The sequence below is a fragment of the Pezoporus occidentalis genome, unplaced genomic scaffold, assembly GCF_034315485.1.
Source record: "Pezoporus occidentalis ecotype Australia unplaced genomic scaffold, CSIRO_AGI_Poc_V1 ctg16, whole genome shotgun sequence".
In the NCBI taxonomy this organism is placed as follows: Eukaryota; Metazoa; Chordata; class Aves; order Psittaciformes; family Psittacidae; genus Pezoporus; species Pezoporus occidentalis.
Window position 1 is genome coordinate 3,028,846 of NW_026913425.1, and position 23,041 is coordinate 3,051,886.

The 23,041-nt window shown below is 41.8% G+C and overlaps 1 protein-coding gene across 1 annotated transcript in view; it reads right to left on the minus strand.

Annotated features, from left to right (window-relative positions):
* Positions 1 to 433: 433 nt before the first annotated feature.
* CMYA5 (cardiomyopathy associated 5) overlaps positions 434 to 23,041 on the minus strand; it is a 46,540-nt gene continuing 23,932 nt past the window's right edge. Inside the window, exons 5-13 of the mRNA XM_062612400.1 lie at positions 22,834 to 22,856; positions 20,795 to 20,916; positions 16,222 to 16,371; positions 15,083 to 15,229; positions 11,745 to 11,889; positions 4,262 to 4,395; positions 3,393 to 3,492; positions 2,130 to 2,306; positions 434 to 1,062 (exon numbers count right to left, since the gene is read on the minus strand). Of these exons, the coding sequence (XP_062468384.1) occupies positions 810 to 1,062; positions 2,130 to 2,306; positions 3,393 to 3,492; positions 4,262 to 4,395; positions 11,745 to 11,889; positions 15,083 to 15,229; positions 16,222 to 16,371; positions 20,795 to 20,916; positions 22,834 to 22,856 (1,251 nt within the window). The 3' untranslated portion in view covers positions 434 to 809. The remainder of the gene's footprint in view (positions 1,063 to 2,129; positions 2,307 to 3,392; positions 3,493 to 4,261; positions 4,396 to 11,744; positions 11,890 to 15,082; positions 15,230 to 16,221; positions 16,372 to 20,794; positions 20,917 to 22,833; positions 22,857 to 23,041) is intronic.

Here is a 23,041-nt window from a genome sequence, read left to right on the forward strand (position 1 = left end):
TTCTCTAAGGTCCCAGGTGGCAACACCATCAAAACCACTTACCCAACAAATTGAGGTTGAAAAACATAGAGGAAGACTTTTACCACTACTCTTAAGGTTCCTCATACATGTGTTTCCTGAGTAGGTATTCACAGGCACAGATACTTGCTGACACAGTTAGGTTACTGTCTGTTAGTCTGCTGTGTGCAGGTAGGTGTTGTAAACTCACGCTTTGTATGACTGACATGAAGACCAGGCTGGGACATACCATTTTATAAACATGGAGGTTTCTAAGTTTCCAAGTTTTCTTAACTTGTGCATTTAAAGAACTGGCAAACAATAACATAAAATATATTAACCAGCAGAATGTTTCAGTTGTTGAAATCTTTGCACAGTTTTCAAACATCACCTTTGACTGTCCTGGCAAATGACGAAATGATGACTTTCATATATATTGCAGTGAGAAATGCATTTATTTCATATGCAGGCTCATCATACACTTTAAAAAGACAGCTAGCAGTATCATTATTTTCACAGGGAAAGTACATTTCCCCTGCTTCATGTTTATATCTAACAACACTTGTTTATCCCCTTAAAAGTACTGCTGTGTATAGCACTAGGTGCTTCTCCATCTGAAGGACATGATTTTCTCACCAGGCTCAGGGTGATTATGTGGCTGAGCACTAACTACAATAACTGATGATGTTGGGGAGAGCTCTGTGTGTAGCATTCATCAATGAAGATTGAACATCCCGCCCTGGCACCCCTCTTCCCCTCCCTGTCCCCTGACACTGTAATTACCAGCTTTCCTGAGAGTGTGAAGGAGGGGATTAGCTGTGCTTCACGAACTCCGGCAGCTCCATGCCTGTGCACAGGGTAAGCGCTCCAGACTTCTCTAGGGCAAAGGCTGGGTGAGCAGCATCAGTGAATTTGTGCCTGATGGTGAACATCACGAGCCCTCTCTCTACATTGAAGAATAACAGTCTGCTGTCACTGTAATCCAATAGGATGCCAATCCTGGCTGGGTGTTCTGTCACACGAACATCGCTCATCACACCACTGTGAAGGAATCTATACAGAAAGCTGTGGGAAAATGGAAACCAGAATACAGTGAGCGTCTTCATGGCAATTTACCAGAAATAACCTACAGCTTAATTCCCACCTATTAACAGGTGGCTATGTAAAGCAGCCTACCACATGGCAACAGCATTTTGCTCAGTATGTGAGCAAAAAGAACGCGGCATTGCTTCAGAGCCCTGCCTGCCATTTCACTGGGCACCTTTGAACTCTTAGGGTAAAAGCAGACTTGCTGTAATCATATTCATTTATATCTTTCTTATTACATATCTTTGTGGGGATTTGAACATGAACTCCGCTTTGGCAAAACCTTTTGTATCTCAGATGTTTCATTTAGCTAGTTATGTTCATGCATCTATATGATTTCACCCTCAAAAGAACCACTTATTTTGAATCAAGAGCATCTTTACACAATTAACAGGGTTATGTCTCACAAACCTCCGAGCAGGCACTGGCCCAATGAAGACTACCTACACCACGGCAGTGGTCCTGCAGTCCTGCCACAGTGACTGCTGAGTGCCTATCACTGTGCAGAACAAGGCAAGAGAAGGCATTCCCTGTGGAGGCTTGACATCTCCTGAAGATGGAAATAGATTCTAAAAGACTGCGTTTATGGAATAAAAACACTTCCTAGGATTTTGTGAAGCAGTTCAGGATATCAACCTGGAATGACAAAGCAGTGGCAAATTTTTTTAAGTTTTATTCACTGAATGGGTGAGAGGTGGTAAAGTGGTCTTTATTAATGTGGTCTAATTAATTTGAGATTAATTTTATTTTTTAAGTTACTTCATAAGATTTTATTTTAATTAAGAGGAGGTATAAAGTTCCTTTCTAGTATCATAGAAATATAGAATAGTTAGGCTTGGAAAGGACCTTAAGATCACTAAGTTCCCCCCTCCCATGAGGAGGGACATCACACACTAAACCCAATGTCACCCAAATATCCTTTTCTTATTACCCAAATTTGCAGAAAGAAAACAGAACAATCCTTTCTGCTCATGATTCTTGAAGCTGGCCAGCTTTATTTATGTGAACAAGTAACTTCCCAAGCAGCTAGACTGACTTAGCTTTACCTGGTTGGTGTAGGACAGCACCGCATGCACCAAGAAATATCACTCATCCCCAGGATGCTGCTCTGCGATATTGCCTTGTAACAAATCCCAATCCTGTACCTTCTGCAGCCAGAGACAATGATTTCCCAGTAATGACGTCCCTGAGCAGGCAGCAGCTCACCCAGGACTGAAGGAAACCTGTTTGGGCATACAGTAAAGTGAGTGTGCTGGTGGACCAGCCATATTGGTTTGATATCTCTTTCAGTCACATCATGCAGCATCATCTAGAATTACTAGCGGATTTCATTGTGTTCTTCTGACTGCAGGGGTTTATGAAAGACTTGAATGTTGCCACTGAGAGTAAGTTCACCTTTGTGCTGAGATGGACTCATCTTAAGGAGTAAAACCATACAAATTAACCCAAAAATATATGAAACCAGGACTTGGCTTCATATAACTCAGGGTAAACCATGACAAGCTAGCAAAAGGTGGAAAAGATGACTTTGGAGGCAAAAAATGGATGTCAAATTTAGAAAGCTTGTTCAAACTACAAAGTATGGTTATTTTAAGTAGACACAGTGACAAACATCTTGTGTGTGTTCAGCTGCAGCAGTAAAAATAGTTCATAAGCCAGTAATAGCTCATTACCTTTTAAGAAGCCATATCAGCATTGCACAATTTACACAAGGGAACCTGTGCTTGTGATGGGACTGATATCAATATGTTAAGAAAAAAAATAAATTAAAAAAATCCTGTTTGCAATGGATGGAGTTAGCATGGTACAACTCTTCTAAGCATATCCCAGGAGTATTTCCGAGTTCTAGAAAGCCACAAATGCTTTGGAGAACATTGCCAATAATGTCCTCACTAAAGGAGCAAAGTATGGAAGATGGATTACTTTCAGCCACAATATATTAAAAAATAAGCCCACAAATCTGGCCTCCTTGAGGCAGCAACAAACTGCTTTGAGGCTGAAGTGCTTTGAAGGATTAAGCAGTCACCACAGACTGAGGCAAACCCAGAAGTACCAGGATGTACCACTGCCTTTGATTTTCTGGCAATACTGAACTCTTCCTACCATCTACCTCAATGCTACTGCTGGCTTTATCAAGATATTGCAGTGCTTGAAATGGGGGTCAATCACATAAAGTCCAGGGGCTGCATGACTGAAACAATTCAATTTTATAAAATAGTGCTATATGAAAGCAATCTAAGGCAAAAATAAGAGTGAGGCACCCATCCTGAACCCCACAGGGTGATCCTGCTCATCATGCTGCTACTCACCCAGTGAATTTGGCTTTTTCAGGAAGGCGGATCACTGTTGGATTAGAGGAGATTTGCAAAGCCGGATGGGCTGTGTTACTCAGCAGGTGAAATCGAGTTCCTGGAATCATTAGTGACAAAGAAACACCAGTTCTAAGAGGCTGGCCACGTTAATATGTGATGATTCATAAAATGAACAGTTATTGCCATCTTAGTAGGACAGAGTTGTGCCTGCTGGCAGGTAGGAGTGACAGAAAATTTGGTGCAAATGCAAGGTCTTCCAGGTTGTGCCTGATTGAGATGGCAGTCCAATATTCAGAAATGTAGCTAGGTGATAAAGTAGTTTTTCAGTATTTGAGAAGTCTGAAAAACAATCAATTGCTTTTTCAAAATTGCAAATTTGAGTTTTGAGACTGGTTTGGAGGAACTATACATGATTTAACACTATTTATCTGGAAACCTTGAAGGTTAAATAATAAATTAAACTTTAAAACTGCTCTGCATGCTTCCTCATCCCTGAAACCTAACGTCCATAAGGTTTTAATTGTGAGGGTTTTTCTTAAGGTCATGGCATCTTTTATCAGAATGAACTCTGCCAAACTCAAGCAAACTGAGACCCCTGAAGAATATTTAATAATTTCATATTTCTGACAGAATTCAATATTTTTGCTAACCGTGGTCACATCAGTTTTACATAAATATACAAAAATTTAACTGAAGTAGTACCTAACTGTGCTAATTTTAAGCAGATGAAGTACAGTCTTTTATCTTAACTTGCTCACTCCCATATCAAAAAGTCTAGGTATGGCTTCTGGAGGAAAATTCCATCTTTGGGTGCTTTGCCCCTCCATCCCATTGGTTTTGTATCCTATCAGCAAACAGTTATCTACCTTTAGTTGAGATGAGAGCTGCTTCACTTTGTTCACTTGTCCCAAATGGGTTGACAGCTCTCAAGTAGAAGAAATAGTTCACATTGGGCTCCAGGGATACTTTCAGTTCAGGCCTCTTTATTCCAGCAAAAGATCTGCAAATTTTGAAAATTTTCATACATGAAAATTTATCATATAGCCAAACCAGGAAAGACTAATTTGTGCAAAGAGCTAGGACACCTAATGGTATTGTTGACTACTGAAACAACAGGCACCACAGAAAAACTCCAAATCAGAAAAGCAAACACTTTTTTCACAAACAACTGGGTTATGCAGGAGCTTTGGCTTTTACTTGGGGGATCCTCCTTACTTTGCCTGATAAATTTTCAGGCCTTTGTTCCTGCACCACATTCTCACTCAGTGCAGTCATTTTGTGTAATGCTCACTTTATGTTCATTTTGCAGTGTAAATCATCACATAAAATGCAAGCAGCACAGAACCAAATTCTCATCTGCCTCCTGTGAAAAGTCTGCTTTACAAAATGAACAAACTTCTAAAGAAAGAAAAGCCCTTTTAATTAATTCAGTTGCATGATAGTGAATGTATGTGCTGTGTTTGCACTGTCTGGGCAAATGATCCAGATCCAAAACAATGGATACCCTTATCTGAAACCACACAGAAACCTTGCACTTGTTATGGACTCTCTGCTCACAAACTGTTCATCAACAAAGCCTCATCTCTGTCTCCCTTACAATACCATGCACTCTAACAGGCTGGTTTTGTAAGAGGCATCAGCAGGGGAACTGCCTCTGCACAGTGCCCTCCTTTGACTAAGTCTCCCCTTTGTGGTGCCTCAAAAGCTCCAGCCTCGCATCCTCAGCGCTGATGTCTTGACACGCTGCAGGAAAGCAAGAGTCAGCACCCACTCAAGTCTGCTTCACATGCGCTTTGAAGTGCCAGTGAAAGTACTTTGGATGACTAGAAAGATGCCAATTTTATTTTCTATATTGTCAGGAGTATGAAAGATTGGCTTAAAAAGTTCTCATACACTGGATCCTGACAGTATATACCCTCTGCATTGTATGCCTGCAGGTAAAGACTATTTACCTATATAAAGTAGATAATTTCCTCTCAGAAATGCTTATAGGAATCTTCAAAGCAAGTGTTTAAATTCATGAGCTGAAGTTCTTTGGAGAACATGCAAGGCACTTTTCACCTCAGGTTTTACAGTGGAGCCCAGGATGGCCACCCTCCTGCAGATAATGTCTCTATCAAAAACTAGATTAAACAAATTACCTTTTCCAGCACTAATTACTGTGACCCCAGAGAATGTAAGGCAGGCAAGTCAGCAGTCAGATCATATCCCTGCTATTCATTTGCAGTGACTGTTTTTCTGCATGTGTCCCACCAGAGAGCAGTACAATCTGAAGAATAATCAGTGCTCATCCATCAGGACTTTTCACATGCCTGCCTCTGCTGCATTTCTCACAGAAAAGCAAAATCCCACAGCCCTACACACACCAAATTCCTGCTAACACTACATAGACCTCTATGACTAAGAGGATGGCATTGTGGGGAAAGACTGGTGCATCATCCTTATTAGTCTGTAACAGGTATTCTTGTACTAACATCTGAGATTAAAATGATTGAAAGCATTGAGAAAAAGCACTGGGTTCTCCTGTGATCTATCTTTTTCAATCTGAAAGAATTTTGGAGAGTATGGGGCTCTTGTGCCATCAGCGTGGAGCCATGCCACCTCTGGGGAACGTGCTACATCAGTGCTGGGACTGCTGTGGTAAAAACAAGCGGTTTAGCTAAACACAGTAGCAACTGAAGGGTTTGCTTCACCTCCAAGACCAATGCAAGTCCTGACCATGAAAGAACTTCAGCAAGGCACTGGGAGTTTCGCAGGCTGGTCAGTTCTTAGTGAAAGGTTCAGGGAAGAGGTGGAACCTGAGGAGCTGCCTGATGAGAACCTTTAGACTTGAAAGAGCAAAAAGGCTTGTCTGACTACAGGAAACAAGAGAAAAAAGAAAGATGAGTCACAAAGAAAAATACAAGATGGGAACTGAGCAAGAAGGCCTATGTAACAGAAGTGAGAGAAAGGAAAACTGGGATGGAAGTAGAGGAAGGAGAAAACCGGGCACCTAGGCTTTGAAGAAATTTGTCTAGGCTTTGTAGACATCTCTCACCCAATCTGCTCCTTAAAGCACCATCCTGACATCTTTGATGTGCATCTAATGCACAGACCACCAGAAAGAAGTTTTGAGCAAACAGTTACAGGTGAGATGAAGGGAGGATACACTAAGCTATTTGTCAGAAGCTGTTTGTGGGAACATGTAGATCAACAGGTCTTCAGCAGAGTGATGCCATCCGTATGGCTCTCTCTTCTGGAAAATACTGTGTAAGTCAGTATCCTTCCAAAGAAATTAGATCTTCTTTTTCACTATGTGCTTTTTAACTGATTATTAACTAGTAAAACAAAAAAATCTTTTATAAATCCAAGTAGACAGATACATCCTGGTGTGCTGGTGTGATGAGTAGAACTTGGGTATTCATATTCTGCCGTCTGGATCCCAGAGCCTGGGTATTAGAGACAATTTTGGGTTCAGCCAATTGCAGAATAGGGTCAGCTATCAAAGTTCAGACTTGGGTCTCTTTCAAGTCTGAAATTCTCCACATCAGAATTTGGTTTCATATTTAAATCTGAGAGCAATAGCATGCCTCTTTTCACTTGGAATAGTGAAACAGAAAAGTCTGGACATTAAGCAGACCTGGTCAGTAAAACAGTGATCAGATTTTTCAAATAGCATTCTCTCCTTGGTAATCTATTTTAGCGAGCTCTAAGCTGCCTAAGAATAAGAGACTATCAATTTTAGCTATGATTAAGGCTTAAAAAACAGTCCTGCTGCTGCCAACTAATGAAACAGAATATGCCAACAAGAAGAAATTTCATCTGCTATACTCTGAGCCACATCCAAGCTTGCAAGAGGCTGTGTGTAAAGAAGAAACAGGTCTTGTTATCTGTACCCTCTTTTTCTGTTTTGAGGATGGGGAGAAGGGTGAAAGTGAATGCTGAGGGCTCTTCAGCAGTCATTTTGGTTTGTCATGGTTCAGGCTGACCCTACAATCAGTGTTAAAAAACAAGGATGAGGAGAAAGTATGATTAGTGCTTAGCTTACAGCAAACAGGTCATGCGTAGGAGAAGGGAAGGGAAAATGCATCCTGAATGAGGTAGGGTAAGCCTGTTTCATTTCCGAGTTCTCGTAACAAGCTTTGCATTTAGACCTTACTTAAGCTCACCTTAAGTACTGAATTGTAATTTTGGTCATGAAAGAAAGAAATCCACCTACAATGTTTCTAATGTCAGCTATTTTCTACTTTATATACATCTGCCCACTCCATAGATGATTGGAAATGTAATGATGTTATTATCAAAGTATGAGGCATCATGGTCTTCAGCCTAAATATCCCCACAATTACTTGGCATCATGATACAAAATTTAGTGCAGTTTGCACTGTCCCCACAATTTCTTGGTATCATGATACAAAATTCAGTGCACAGAAATTAAAAAAACATTTGAAGTTAAACATTTTAAGTATGTCTTATTAATGTCTCTCTTTCTAAGAATAATCTAAGTCTCAAGATGAGGTCTCCAAATTTCAGGTATGTGCTATTCAAAGCAGAACAGAAAGAAGTTACATGTTTGTTCACCTTTAAATTGCAAAGGAATATTATAATAGCAGTTGTTTGTTAAAATTATGATTTCCCTGGTTTTAGGGAAATCTGATGCTGTGTTTTGATGCATGTTTCTCTCATCAGCACCCTCATATATTTCAAGGAAACAATGTCTAGGGGATATTTTTTAATATTGCATGAACTCAGAAAATGATACACCTCACAGTGATTCAGAACGCCCTCTGTGCTGTAATTGTCATTTCCACCCCCAAGATCCCACTGAAACAGCACCTCCAGACCTGTGCTGCTACCATCAATGTGGAGTTAGAGCTGAAAGTATTTAAACATCTCAAGATACATGTAGAAGCACACAGAAGAGGTGCACCATGAGCTGAAAAGAAGGCGTTGAAGCCAAAAATAAAGAACAAGTAGCTCTCAGTCGACTCCCAGCTGTGCCACATTCTTCCATTCTCCTCCCTTGCTCCAGCTCTGGCTGTTTCAGTTTAGATCACCGAAGAACCACCTACAATGGTCCTCACTGCTATCTGAGACAGTAAATCCAGCACAGGGCCTGAGAGAGGGGAGGAGCAGAAGGGGGAAGAAGATTCCCTATTTTCCATACCTCATTTCCTGAGCTGGGAGGACAGTCATGTGCACACACAACAGGAAGGAGGCTGGCTCTCTTTTTACCAGCCTTGGACCTGGTGTGTATGTAGACAGAAAATTCCAATTGCGACAAGTGCCATTCTCTCACTGGCAGAGAGGATGACAGTCACTTCCACTTTTATGAACTTACCACATGCTATACTGATTTCTGCCTAATCCCTGGACTACATTTCTCACAGTTTTCCATCTTCCACCCACAGCTCCACTGACTTCTCAACACAAAGAGGCTGAACAGCTAGAAAATAGCAGAGCTCTGGAAATGGAAAGAAACATTTCAAAGCCTCATAAAGATTGTGGAAAAAGAATCAACCTAGGAAGGAGATTTAAAACTACAGAAGAAGGCCAGGGACTCGTTATTGCAGAAGATTTAAGATAATTTTCTGTGAAACCATGTCCTTCAGGTGACAAGCTGACAAGCAGAGAGAGAACCCAGTAAGGAAAAAATGGTGTTTTGAAAGAAACTTTTGATGATGGTTTATTTCCATGTGTGCGCAAACTCTCTTCTTGGGTACTGGGGGCTACTGCAGGACGGCTCCAGAGACCTCCTTGGAGATATTCAAAAGCTGCCTGGGCAACTGGCTCCAGGTGGCCCTGCTTGAGTAAGGTGCTGGACCAGATGACTCCAAAGCTCCCTTCCAACTCAACCATCCTGTGATTCTGTGACATGCTGAAGCCCAGATGAGGGGCTTCACACTCCTCTGCTGTTCAATGGGGGCATTTCTTCCTATTGGCTCCCTTGGCAGTGCCCTTTGCCTTGGGTGAATTCCCAGAAGGACACCTGTGAAAGCAGCTTTGCAGAGTGGACTACCCTTGGATGTTCTTTTCTAACATCTGCTTTTATGCTGTGCCCCCACTGCAGCTGTATGAAGTTTCCAGGGTTGCTGAGAAATATGTCTGAACTCCCATCCAAGGATGGGGAAATAGCTCAGCTACAGGGCTGCCACAGGCATGTGAGGCACAGGCTGCCTGTTGAAGGGCTCCATGTTTGGGCTGGTCCCCAAGATGCATGTTGCTCAGGAAACCTGCGAAGGACAAACTTGAAGCCTTCAAGGAAAGCAAGCAGAAGAAATTACAGCATTTGCAGGCCCTGGAAAATGCTAGGTGTGCATAAAGATACAGGTGCTACCTGATACAGGTACTAGACACAGGAACATTAAGCTCCCTACAAGTATTTCCAGGATGCAGCTTCTCTCTATGTCAGCTACATAAAGAATTGATTTCTAGTCCTAACTTGCACACTAGTGGCCTTGGATGGGAGCAATACAGCCAGTATGCCCCATCTATTAGCAGGCTCTTCTTTTCCTTGGCTTTAGCAAAAAAAATAAATAGAAATCTAAAAAAACATATTTCTCCATCACTGTAACATCTTGTGCCATTTCGGAAGCTATCCACGTTGATCTCAGGGGGTTGCTTTTGAAAAACAAAAGAGGGGCATTACTTTGAGGAAAAAGAAGTGGTAAAAGATGGCCTTTGGCACTGTAAAAAGAGGTCAGAGTCCTTCTACAAATACAGAATTTTAAATTACAGCAATTCTGAGAAAATTCATTATTTTATCCCATGGGAATTTTTCATGCTTGTCATAATGAAAGGCAAAATTCTGCCCACAGGGAAGCCAAAAAGTCAAATGTGACTCAGTATAATTACGAACATGTTAGATTTCACACAAGGTCACTTGAGAAAGGGAATGGGTCAGTTCTGGCAGCTTTTTGCCACAGTTATCTCCACACAAGCGAACTTTTTGGTGCTATCGACACTTCACTCACAGATTGCAGAAACAGGCATATTTTCTGGTTCAGTTTTGAGAAAAAGAGGCAATTCCAGTTAACAGCAAAGAAACTCAAGGGCAAACATGCAGCACAGGTTTTGGGACAAGCTACATTATCTCTGACCAATAGCAACTTTGGCAAGTTGACAGGGACCTGATGACCTCATGAAATATGTATGAAACAGAACAGGTCATGGCTCCTCTCCAAGAGCCGGGAGAGCTGGGTAAGACCTCTTCTTGTTTGCATCAATGCAGCATACTGATACTGCATGAAAAAAAGGTCTCCACGCCATGCAGAATTTATTCCAGTTTTTAGCCCACTTTTGTGAGGAGCAGCGCACTCACAATTTCACTGTCGTACTTGTCTACCGAAACCTGTGAACCCGTATTTCACTTAACTTATTCTGATTGCAGGAGGTGGAGCTCTTCCCTCTCTGCCACACCTCCATGATATAGATGTAAACTAGCCCCTGGGTGAAGATCTCAATCACAGTCCCCGGGAGGTGAAGAAGACAAACTCAGCTGGGATTTGGCTCTTCCACAGCAGTACTGCAAGTCACCCCCTGCTTCCAGAGCATCTCAGACCTTTGCAACTGTACTTTGCTGGAATGTTGCTGTCATTCTTTTTAAACAAACCAGTATCTCAGAGGACATACAGAGCACCACATGATTTTCTCTGCAGTTCAACATAGTGGACGGTTTCATGGCTCAGTGGTGCCTGTGTTCCTCCTCCCCCTCTCCTCTATGCAGCACAGGCTTAGCTTAGGGGAAACCAGAAAGGGTCTGGCAGAAGCAGGTACCACCCCCAATCTCAAAGCTGCAATTTGGGTTGCTCTTTGACCCCTGTAGCATGCCTGCACAGCCTGGCAGTGCTGAGCTCAGGAGTGCTTTGGGAGCCATCTGCCTGCACATCCAGACAGTGCAGATGGGTCACCAGTGTTACTGGGACACCCACATCACCCTCACTATGCCCCAAGCAGGATCCTATCTTGTTCACCACAAAGCAGGGAGCAAACTAGGCCAGGCTCCTCCATCTCACTCCCTTCCATGGAGCTCAGCTGCTCTCTCCTGTCCTGCCCGGGGCCGGGGCAGCTGTGGCACAGTGCTTGCTTCCCTGACAGCACGGCCCTGCGACTTCTGGATGACTACAGACAGAGCACTGTCCCTAGGGGGTTGGCCCCAAATGAAAGCGGTTGCCTGGTTAAGCAGAATGAAAAGAAAGTATTTTTATGTCTCAGCCTAATCTCATAGATTAGTGTCTGTCTTGTGAATTCCTCAGCATGCAGAAGCAGATTTTGTCCTTCCGTGGTTGAAGGCAGAATAATCTCTTGTGCAATGACCCGTGGTCCAGGGGACACTCATTAGCAGCTGCCTAATCTGACCACAGCACTGACCTGAGACCCTCTCCTTCTGGCGAGTGCTGTCGGCAGTACTCCAGGGTGAAGGACTCCACCGACGCCGAGCCAGCGCACCAGCGGACAGTGGCCGTGTCCCAGCACACGGTGCAGTCCTCGGCCTTGATGGTGGGGACTGAGGGCGCTGGGGACACAGGGACAGGTTAGCCATACCACAGGGAGGGCACCAGCAGCTGGAGGAGGATGCTGCCGAGGGAAAGGAAGAGTCATCTCCCCCCAGAACCCCATGGAATAGTTAGTTTTGCCCATTGATCTGCTTGTTTGTGTTTCAAAGGCAGAGGGCAATATTACAGGAAAAAAAACCCTACTGGGAAAGTCACTGCGAATATTCTTGCATTTCTGCACATCTTTAGAATGCATGTGTAGATTTTTATGCATTTCTTCAAATACATTTTCCTTATTTCTGCCAATCTTTAATGAGCAGAGCACCAAGGCAGTACTGCTTACAGCTCTCCCTGCATCACCTCAATCATGTCTTCAGCAGATTCTGCTTGAACTGAATCAGAAACAAATGTGATGCTGCAGAACTGACAGGCAGATGCTGATTTTCTGTCTAATTATGTCCTGTTTGTTTTTGAAATTCTAAAATTCGCTCCTGTCATTTCTCTTTTAGAGCCTCAAATTAAGAATTACAGGACCAACTACAAGACAGAAAACAGAATGTAAAATAATGCACTGAATGCAAGTATTCTAAAGGTAATGTATGAAACTGCACATCCAACATTGTAAGCTGAAAATGCATTAGATGTACTCACTTTCTCTTTCCCTTTACAGGGAAAACCAACATAAACAAGCCTTAAAAACCTGTTGTTGAAACTCATATAAACAGTCTTAATGCCAACTCTTAAAAGAAAGGTTATTAATTAAGAAAAGGTCACAGAATGCTACCTTGCTCTTACAGAGACAGGGCTCCAAATAGGAGGCAGAAGAGAAGACAAAAGCAGAAATTAGACAATTTTATGACAACATCATCTTATAGAACTGCAACAAGCATTCTGGGTACATTCTGTTTTATAAGCAAAATAATTTGTTTTCAGCAGAAAAGGAAAGAAAAACACCCAGAAGTACATAATGATTTCATGGTTTAGTTTAGCTGTTCAGGTTAAGATGTACTTGTTTTACTGCAGGAACAGACACCCTAGGTAGGTATTCAGCAGAACAATGATTCCATGGAATAGATTCTCATCTGGCAATACATCTGCGTACCTCCCTTAGAAACAGTCACTTAATTATCTTCTGAAATATTTGATTACTGTCTGGTTTTAAATACATCTGTTCCTGGGGAATAAAAAAAAATAATAGCTAAATCCTCTAATACCTGCATTCAACAACTAAACACATACCCCATTTATGTATGAGCAATCAGGATGTCCAAGCCATCAAGCTCTTTTTTCCTTTTTTTTTTCTTTTTTAATTATCTGTCTAAAGAGTGGATAGAGCGAGCACACCAGAATAAGTTGTTACTGTGCTTGGACTGTTTAAACAATGTCTCTAGATTTGCAAAGAGCCTTCATCTGGAGATCAGTTTGGGATGGACAGGATGGGGAGGGGGGGTAGAGGGGTGCTTGCTGCCTTGAGCATCATTCCCTCAGGGAAAATACTTCTGCGAAACAGCATGTTCCCCAGGGGAGGGGAAGACAAGCTGTGAGTTTGGGAGGTGGAGAAGCAGGAGACAGGAGGCGCTGGGGCGATGTTGCAGCAGCACCTGCCTGAATTCTCCACAACTTCCCAGGCCCACTGCCACCTCCATGTGTGCAATCCCAACTCAGAAACCTTATAGGGGCTATTAATGTGTACATTCCTGTAATTGTATAAACCATCAAATTACTTTCTAGTATGTGCCAACTTCTGATCTGAACTACTAAAAATACACTCTGAATTATTGCTTCTGATTTCATTGGGTTACTTGAAGAATCAAAGTATTCTAACTTTATATCAAAGTAGCTGGGCCTGTATGAAAGAACTGCTTTCCACTTTTAGTGCTCATCTTTCCATCCTCTGTGATAACAGCATGCAGGGGTTTTGCATCAGTCAGTGCTTAGCAGTGTCCTGCAGGTCCATTTGAGGCTCAGTGCACTCCAGAGGGAGTTCAGCTCAGCTTGAAGGAAGGTGTTTAGTGAGCCTTTGTTTGATCTAGTTTATTTAAAGAAACAGGCCAAAGCAAGGCATCAAAGACTTAAGAAAAATTAACAACTTCAGAAAGCTTCAGTTTTGGGAAAAAGAATGGTGAGCCTGATACCAAAAGGCAAAGACAGTTCTTATAAACAGCAGCTTTAGAGAGGTGAGAACCCCTTATGAAATTATGATTTATTAGCTCGTAATAACTCATTATTATTTGACCATTTCACAGGAATTCTGCACCATGCTGACAATTAAATTGTTGAGGCCATAAATTTTGAATTTCTGCTTTGAATTCTCTGGAAATTAATATTTGCTAAAGCTATGAATAGTAAATTGAATATCAAAGAGAATTATCAACAAATTTGAAGTCTAGTAAATCAAGCAAAAGGCTTGGTTGCTGCCAAGTAATTTCATCAGTCTCATACAAAATTATTTCATTATGAAATTGTTAAATACCCTTGTCTGTATTTTGTGACTGCAAGAACAGAATGATTGTTTTAACACTGTAGCTCTAAAAAAATTATCTGTCAAGAGGGCCTCAGACACAAGCTGCTTCACCTTGCTCGTAACTGAAGATGCAATAGTTTTGTCAATACAAATTATTAAAGACATTAAAGCTCAAAAAATTAATCAGTCAAATGAAGCTCATAAACAGTACTTGTTTGATTACTCATCTTAATTTATACTACTTAAGCAGCTGAAGAGCCTCTCAGCCACACCTGAGATTTGTGTCCCACTGAGCTAGATGCAGTGTGTAAGCTTAGTAAAGCTGGCCTTCTCTTGAAAAGTTAATTGTGTAAATCAATGCAACATAGATGTATTTGGAAGGGTGGCAGAGAGGCAAGAAGTGCAGCTGTCACCTCCATCTCTCACAGGAGAAGCAGCAGCAGGGAGCAGCTGGGTGCCTTTCCCAGAGTGTTGCAGTGCACTCATGCTCAAATTCATAATGCGCTTGCCCAGTGCCCTTGTCACAAGGCCTGAGACTGAAAATCTGAATTTTCAAATCTGAATGCCTGCAATTTTCCTTCTAGCTGCAATTATGTACTATCTCCTAGCAAAAAGAGAAATGACCATAAGTTGCCTGCTATCTGCCAGATGGGCTAAACGAAGCAGCTTATTCTCTTTCAGAAGAACTGGTCTGGACTTCTGAAAGGATGTGTTGCTTGTAACAATCAAATGCCAAAATATATACATACCTGTTTTGAAAATGGCTTTTTCACTGGGTAAGCTGCAGCCTGTGCCATTCACAGCCATGACCCACACACTGTAGCAGTGATCTGGCTCCAGGTCCTCCAAAATGCAGTGGCTCTCCTTCACTGTCACTCTGTACTCTTCCACCAAAGCTAGAACATACACATGCACAGGACATTACACTCATGTTGCACTGGTGGGGACTATGACTGTGCCTCTCAAATAACATGTGAAAAACAGCCAATTAAAAAACAAATAGAGAAAGCATTTACTCTGAGTCAGTTTTGACAGTTTCTGAGTTGAGTGCACTCAAATGCCATTGATGGGAAGGGGAGATTACAGCTCTCAGTTCTACTGAGGACTAGATTGAAAATTTGGGACATACCTTTAGCAGTTATGAACCTTGGTTATGAACCTGCTTTATAACATAACAATTTCTCAAAATGGACTTCACAGCCCCTAGCTATAAGTTAGATACTAGAAAAAACCCTTAACATACTTTAGTATGCACACAGTACACACAATCCCCCACACACAAAGACACCCATGGATTTGTGCAGAGCCCAGCTGCTTATAAGGACTTTATGATCAGTCTGATCTTATTAATGAATGAACAATTTAATCCTATTTCTTGATTTCATATTTAATATCTGAAATATTTGAATGTCATTTTGAAAAAAAAATAAATCTTTGTCAAATGTGGAAATACTAGTTACCTTTTCCTGTCATTTATTAGGACACACTCCCAAAGTACATGCAGGGCCCTAAAAACTCAATGAAGCCCACCCCTTTGGGAGCTCTATTATTAGTCCCCATGAGCACCCATGGGGCAGCATGGACACATCCTCTCTGAAGGTCAGGCTGCTTCAATAAAAGGACACCTCAACAGTGATGTTACTGCTTCTCTGCAAACACCTGCCCTGCACTATACAGACCATGATGTTTATCTTGCATTCTGGGGGACAAAAAGGGGGGGCAGAAGTGGCATCTATGTCCACTCTCCTCCACTGTCACCCACCCTTAGTGATACACATGAGGTCCTCACAGTGCCTTCTCTTTCTGTGTCCTGGGCCCTCCCCTGCAGCTTGGCCTCCCCTCTGCTGACCCCAGACTCCTGCTGTCATGAAGGCAAGACCTTACTCACCCCCTGCATCTTTGTTGGCTTGCAGCTCCTCCATACAGTAGACCTGGAAGCAGTCAATGGCATCCCCATTGTTCACAGCCCAGTAGACAGCAATTGAGGTGCTGGTGGCCGAGTTTGGTTCCTGAGGTATGACAGTCGGCGTCTGTGGGGCTGAGAAAGTCTCCCATTGTTATTCAAACTCCTTCATTTTCAGCCAAATTACCTACAGGTTTGTGAGGCAACCCAGTAGCTTATTTTCATTCAGGTTGCTTATTTCCATAGAGCAGTTACAGAAAGCACATGAGATACAGAATATTGGTTCAGTTTTAAAGCAACAGGTCCCCCCAGACTAGGAACAGAATAAAGTAATTGTTCAATGTTGCAATCTGTCCATTTCCCTTGCAGTCCGGACAAAATAAGATCCATTCTTAGTACTATCAGCCCTTGCACCTAGCACAAAGCCTGCGCCCACACCCTTCCCAGCACTTGGGGTTCTTCCCCTTGGGGCAGGACTATCATGCAGATGAGTCATTGCATGGCTGTTCATTTCCAGCCTTCAGGAGGGAGGCTCCCAGGGCTGCGGCAATCCTGGGGACACAGGATTGTGTCCCCAGGAGCCTGCCTTATAGCTCCAGCAATCCCTCTGCCTTCCCAAAGAGACCTGCTCTCTTCAGTCACAGGGAGAGCTCTCCAGCTCTGAACTCCACTTTGAGGTACATGTGCTGACGAAACCCCAAGAGACTCCTGATAATTCAGGCCACCTCCTTGAAAAATCCAGGAGACGCTGGAGCTTAAGGCAGGCTCCTTTGGATGACTGCCTTCTCCATTATGTGACCTTACCTTGCAGCACAGGCATCACAGAATAGGACACACTATGAAGAGGATGCCCATGAAACCAGAGACAGCAAGCAGTTGTTTGTAACAAAGAACATGGGATAGCTCAGTGACGGAAAACTTGCAGAAAAAGAAAGCTTCCTTCAGAGACAGATGTATGTAGCTGATCCCAGAACAGTGGGAAGGGGAAAGGACCTGCCATACCAGGAAAGGTTTAACGCGGTGTGTCAAATCCACTGACAGCAGCAGAGATGTGCAAAGGAAGGCTCAACAGCACAGGGGAGCAGGAGGCTTCCTGCTTCCTTGGGTCCACATCTGCCCAGAGGTGGACTCCTACTGCAGATGCACAACTAGGTGCTCCTGTCTGGCATGGTCATTTTCCCCACAGACCCAGCGGACAGAGAATCCTTGGTGCACAGGAGCACCGGAATTCTGCCAAAGCACGTGAAACCCATAGGACAATTAGAAGCACCCCTCACATGTCAAAGACCTCCAAGGCTCCCCAGATCTCATATAAACTTCATCTCCTGATTGGCACAGATCTATTCCAGATGAGATATTGTTCCCCTCTACTATTATGGTGTAAGAAAGAGGGAGGGGAAGAAAGAAACAAAAAGCCCTAAAAGATGTTCATTGTTAGAGTGATTGCAGGGAATGAAAATACATGGTTCTATTTCTTCACCCAGTAAATTTCCATATTGCATGAATTCTCAGAATCTCAGCAGAAAGCTTTCACTTTTTTTCAGTTATCTTCACAGTAATGATGATGATGATCCCCTGTGGCACGAACAAGGCAAATGCAGATGCTGACTGTTTCCTCATGATTTATACAGAGAGCTACCAGTACAGTAGGATTACATCTGTTTCCCATTGAAATAAAAATTATCCTTCTTATTGCTAAAAACAGGCTCCATTTTGTCTTTTGACTTTCTAGAGTTGGTCAATTTAAAAATTGATTGTCTTTAGGAAGACTTCTTTTCAGCAGACCCGGTAGGGAAACAAGCTTTTTTTCTGTGAAGTTGCCTAGAAACCACTATGTAAGATCACAGGAACCCCACAACTGCAAGATTTATTATTATGCCCAATCAGAACAGAAGCTATTTTAATGAATGAAACTTCTGCAGAAAAAAGAAAAAAAAAACAAAATTTGTAGATCAAAATTCAGTTTGGTTACCTTGAGAAACATTTGATTTCTGATTTTCTTTTTGCATAGTATGAAGAAAACTTTTGAAAGCAAATGATTTCAAAGCAAAAAGTTGAACTATTCAGAAACAGAACATTTATTTGTTATCAAAGTGCTGATCCCTTTGTAAATTAAGTTTAGTCAAAGAAATATTTGCACCACAAGTTTGAATAAATCGTGTTTTTCAACAGAAGAGTGTGATGATTTCTCATCAGTTCATTTTTCATAGAAGCGCGATGCTGTAAGGAAGTTTTTCCTTCATGCCACCTAACAGGCCCCAGAAAAAAAATAATAATCCCAAATGTTTTACGGGTTTTTATGGGTTTATTCCTTTCCAATGTAATGAGGAATAACGTTTCTTTGGCTGTGTGGATTGAAGAAGGAGAGTAGTTACATTCCTCTGTGGCACTAATGGAAGATTGTTGCAATCAACAAATGTGCTGGCCTTCTGATATAAAAGGTCAGAACTCATGGCAAGCTTTGGAAATAACAATTTTTCCATTTTTAAATTATTCCTTCTCTCTTGTGTCAAAGCCTGGTTTCCAATATGCCCAACAACACGCTGAAAAGTTTTTTTTTGCCTATACATTTGTTAATGGAGATGGTTTACATGAAAGGAGGAAGAATTTGAGGAAAAAGAACTTTTCATTAGTGGATATGGAAAATTTGGAAGTGGAGAGTCTTTGGAAGGAAGAAGTTTCTAGAGTGGTGAATATAAAGTTCTATGAAATTGTTCAGTAAAAGACTATACTTTCTGAAAGCAAAATATGTGCATTGGAGAAATGGCAAATTCACATGTATTTCATCAAATGGCTTCAGTCAAAAAATATTCTGAGAGTGTCTGACATTTACCTCCAGTATGTGATAAATGATGGACTCAAGGTGTTTGAGTCCAAATAAAGTTTTGTGTAGGCATTTACCTCTGTTTGCCTTCAGAAAGGGTGTAATCTTGGAGAGGGAAAAAACCCCACAATTGTCTATTGCTCACCAAACTAAAAATCACAGTAACAATTGGGATACTTGGTGACGGAAGTGAGGAATGAAAACTAAGTACTTAGAAAGAGAAAGAGAAGAAAGTGTGAAGGATGTGGCATTTCAAAGATTGCTTTCTAGTGGACAGTCATTCATCCCCAGTTTGTCAAACTGGTCTAGAGCCATTTGGTGTTCAGCAGACACAGTAGCTAATGCAAATCAAACTGAAAAGTGATCTCAGCAGCTTAAAGAAAACCATGCTGGAGTGACTTATGAGGAAAGGAAATAGAGCATGGCACAATGTTTCTGTCCTCCTGGGTGACCTTGCCCATAAGTAGCAGCCCAGAGGGAAAGAATGGTTGCACCCATGGGACTGCAAGAGTAGGTTTTAGAACTAAACCAGGACACATTGCACGTGTGCACCACTAAGTTAACTCTGACCAACAGTGGGTTACAAAAAAGATCTTTTTATCTGATTTCCCCCTAGAATGACACCAAGGTAACGCTGCTTGCAGAAGTGCCTATCAAACTTCACCTGAGAAGGCTGGAGTGCTGCAGACAAATTCATACAAATCTGATGAGGTCATTAAGGTCTCAGAAATACTCAGGTCTAGTAAAAGCGATGGTGTGGAGAAGAGAGAGGATCTCTTAAAGTGACACTCCTGAGTGCACTCAGCAGTTATTAGACACTGGAGAGCCTGCACAAGAGAGCACTTATCCAATGTCCCATTATGCACCTGAAATACCAGACAGGAAACAAAGTACTTTAGGGAAATTGGTAGTCTAGTTCCAGTGCTCAGGGACCAAACATGTGAGAAAGAGGCTTCACTAGAAAAGCTGGAGAGGACTGTGATGGTGATGGTGCATGTGGTGGTGAATGGGTGGTGACAAAGCAGGGCAGCAGGATGCAAACATTCTCTTGAGAAAGAAACACTGGAGTGAGACCCTGTTATGAGGAAAATGCATCCACAAATTGGTGCTGACAAGCACCTCACTGACAGGAGTCAAGATCCAGATAATTTCTATAGGTGTATGTACAGGCAGAGCAGGCAGCCTACACAGACAGGACACAAAATATCAGATAAAGATGAATAAACTTCTTTATCATGTGCCGTTTTCACAGCTGCCCTCAGAAGCAGGGACTGTTTTCAGGTACAGATAACCACTTTCCCTTCATGCCCTGTGGGGGTTTCATGTGCCTCCCAGGGATCTTGGCCACCAGGCCCCTGACCTCCTCCCTACACCAGTGATGCTGGTGCAGCCCCCCTTGGAGGAAGAGAGCTCAGGATACCCTAGGACAGGCTCTTCTACCCCCATCTGCAAGTGAATAGCAATTTTAGCCAGAGGAGATTCACAGATAGAGACCTGCTAGTCTGTAGTGATGCAAGAATCCCCCAGTTTAGCAATTCTCTCTCTGCTGCTGTGTCCTACTATAAGCCAAACACTTGTGCACAATTAGGCTTCATTTTACATTCAATACTGATTGCTAATTACATGGTTTGCAAATTTATACTTCTCAAATAGATTCTGTTTTTAGCTTCCTCAAATTTCCAAAGTATTGCCAAAATGTTAGCTTTTGTAAAGATGATATTCAGAGATTCTTACCAGCCACATGTTTTAAGGAGTGCTGGTTGCTTTGTCCTGGACTATCTGCGTAGTGCTCAAACAGTGAAAAAGCACTGGGCAACTTTTGTAAGGAGAGGATGGTATCCATTGCACAAAGTAACCTATTTGGAAGAAAACACATAGTTGTCTGTATAAATTCTTTTCTATATGGCCACATAGTTTTTCAAAGGCCAGAACAAAGACCATGCAACATACTCTTAAGTATTTCCCATGAACTTGAGGACCACATGCAATGAGAAGCTGTTTTCCTGATTTTGAACATTTACAGCATGCTGTGATTTCAGACCATGGGCGCAGTGAGAGTGCTGTGCATATGATCTGTATGCACTTAACCCATGAGAATGTCAGGATTTGAAGTTCACAGTAAGACTTCCAAGAGCATGGGGCTTAGGACTTACTAACACAGTGCCTTTAAAGGTTACAAACTTTGGAGCTAAATTACAGCAGCTGACTCCAAATATGTAATGTAAAGCAGCTGCTTGTGACAAGTGACATGAGGAGGAAGATAGATCTCACTTAATTAGACCGTATTTGCTGAGTTCACTACAGGAAGAAAAACCAACATATTTTTAACTCTGAGGCAGAAGCAGCTTCAAGGAAATGAAAGATTATTTTTTTCAAGGCCACTGAATTTTACCTTCCTCCCCCCCTTTTTTTTCAGTCACTGAATTAATTGATTCTGCATAATCTTAACAAAGCACAACAAATATAAAATATACTTTCTTTAGAAAAACACACATTGTTATATAGTTTCATTCTTAGCATTTTTTAGCAAGTCAGGTATTTCAAAGCAAAGTAATTACCATGCACAAACCAGAATAAACCTATGTTTAGTGTGTAAGTAAACAAGTAAAGACCAAGTATACAGAAAGCTTTTGAAAACTGTTTTGTCCCGTTATACCTGCTCTATTCTTATGTAATAAACTACATGCAGGTATGTGGCTAGACTCTCAGATTTTGATTTACAACAGGTGAGTCCAAATTTACAGTCCTAATTCTGCAGATTAATAGAAACCATCAAGGGGTGTTTGGCACATTCTCTTCAGACCACCGACCTGGGTTTGTAAGTTGACTGCAAACTGGAACCCTCGTGTCATTGTTATACCCCAGTCCATGTCATCACATGTATTGCTGCGATGCCTGAGGCAGCAATGACAAGGTTATGTCTGATATGCACTGTACAATACCCAGGACCTTTGGGCAAAGTCAGTGGTGATATCAGCAAAGCAGATTTAGAGGCTTGCATAGGAGGAGCCTGGAGCCAGCCTGTCTGAATATCTGTAGTTCACCTTGGAAAAGTTATTGGTGAAATACAGGCTTATATTTTCTCATAAAGGATGTGCCTTACCAAAATGACTCCCTTGAGGAAATCACACATTGCAGAGAGGTGTTTGTGACTGTATGCATTTACTGGTCTGTGAAGGTAGGCCAAGATGCAGCTGTGATGAGGCATCATCCTTGTGTGGCACACATCAGGCAGTGCCAAGGAAGAGGTGTGGGAAAACATCAGTCCATAGTCCCTGGTAAGACTTGGAAAGCTACTTAATCTTTATTCTTTTTCTTTTTTTCTTTTTTTTTTTTTCTGAAATTGTACTCAGAAATACAGTCCAACAACCCCAGCCTTGTGAGTGACATTTTGCATTATAATCTTCCAGAGACCAGGTAATACAGAACCAGACTAGTGAAAAAAGAGCACAACACTCATGTGTAAGAGATGGAAGCATGGCCAGAATGTTTTTTTTAGTATAGTTGTGTATAACAACTACAAGGAAAATCTTATTAAAAATGCCTCTGTGGAGATTTAAAATTGAGCTGACATTTTAAAATGCTATTTGTTTAACTGATGTTTTGCAGAACACGTGCAAAATGCTTCAAAACTAGTCAGTTACAGCAGCAAGTATAAAACCTACAAAAACTATATTAGCAATGTGTTTTCAAAGCTTGCAAATACTAAATGAAGCATTCAGCATGCTAGGCCTAATACTCACTACAGTGCAGTTAACCCATATTTCATATACCTTTTATTTAATTCTTTAGATGACTAGAGGAGGAAAAAAAGAAATGCATTAACAGCTTTCAAAATCCTGAAATCCTGAAAATGTTGAAGAACCACTCATCAAACAGTCTTGCTTCTCTCCCCATGCATAAAATACAGCCAGATTTATTGACTTGATGATGCCTGTGATGCTGCTTATTCATGCCAGCAGAGAATTTGAATCCTTAAGA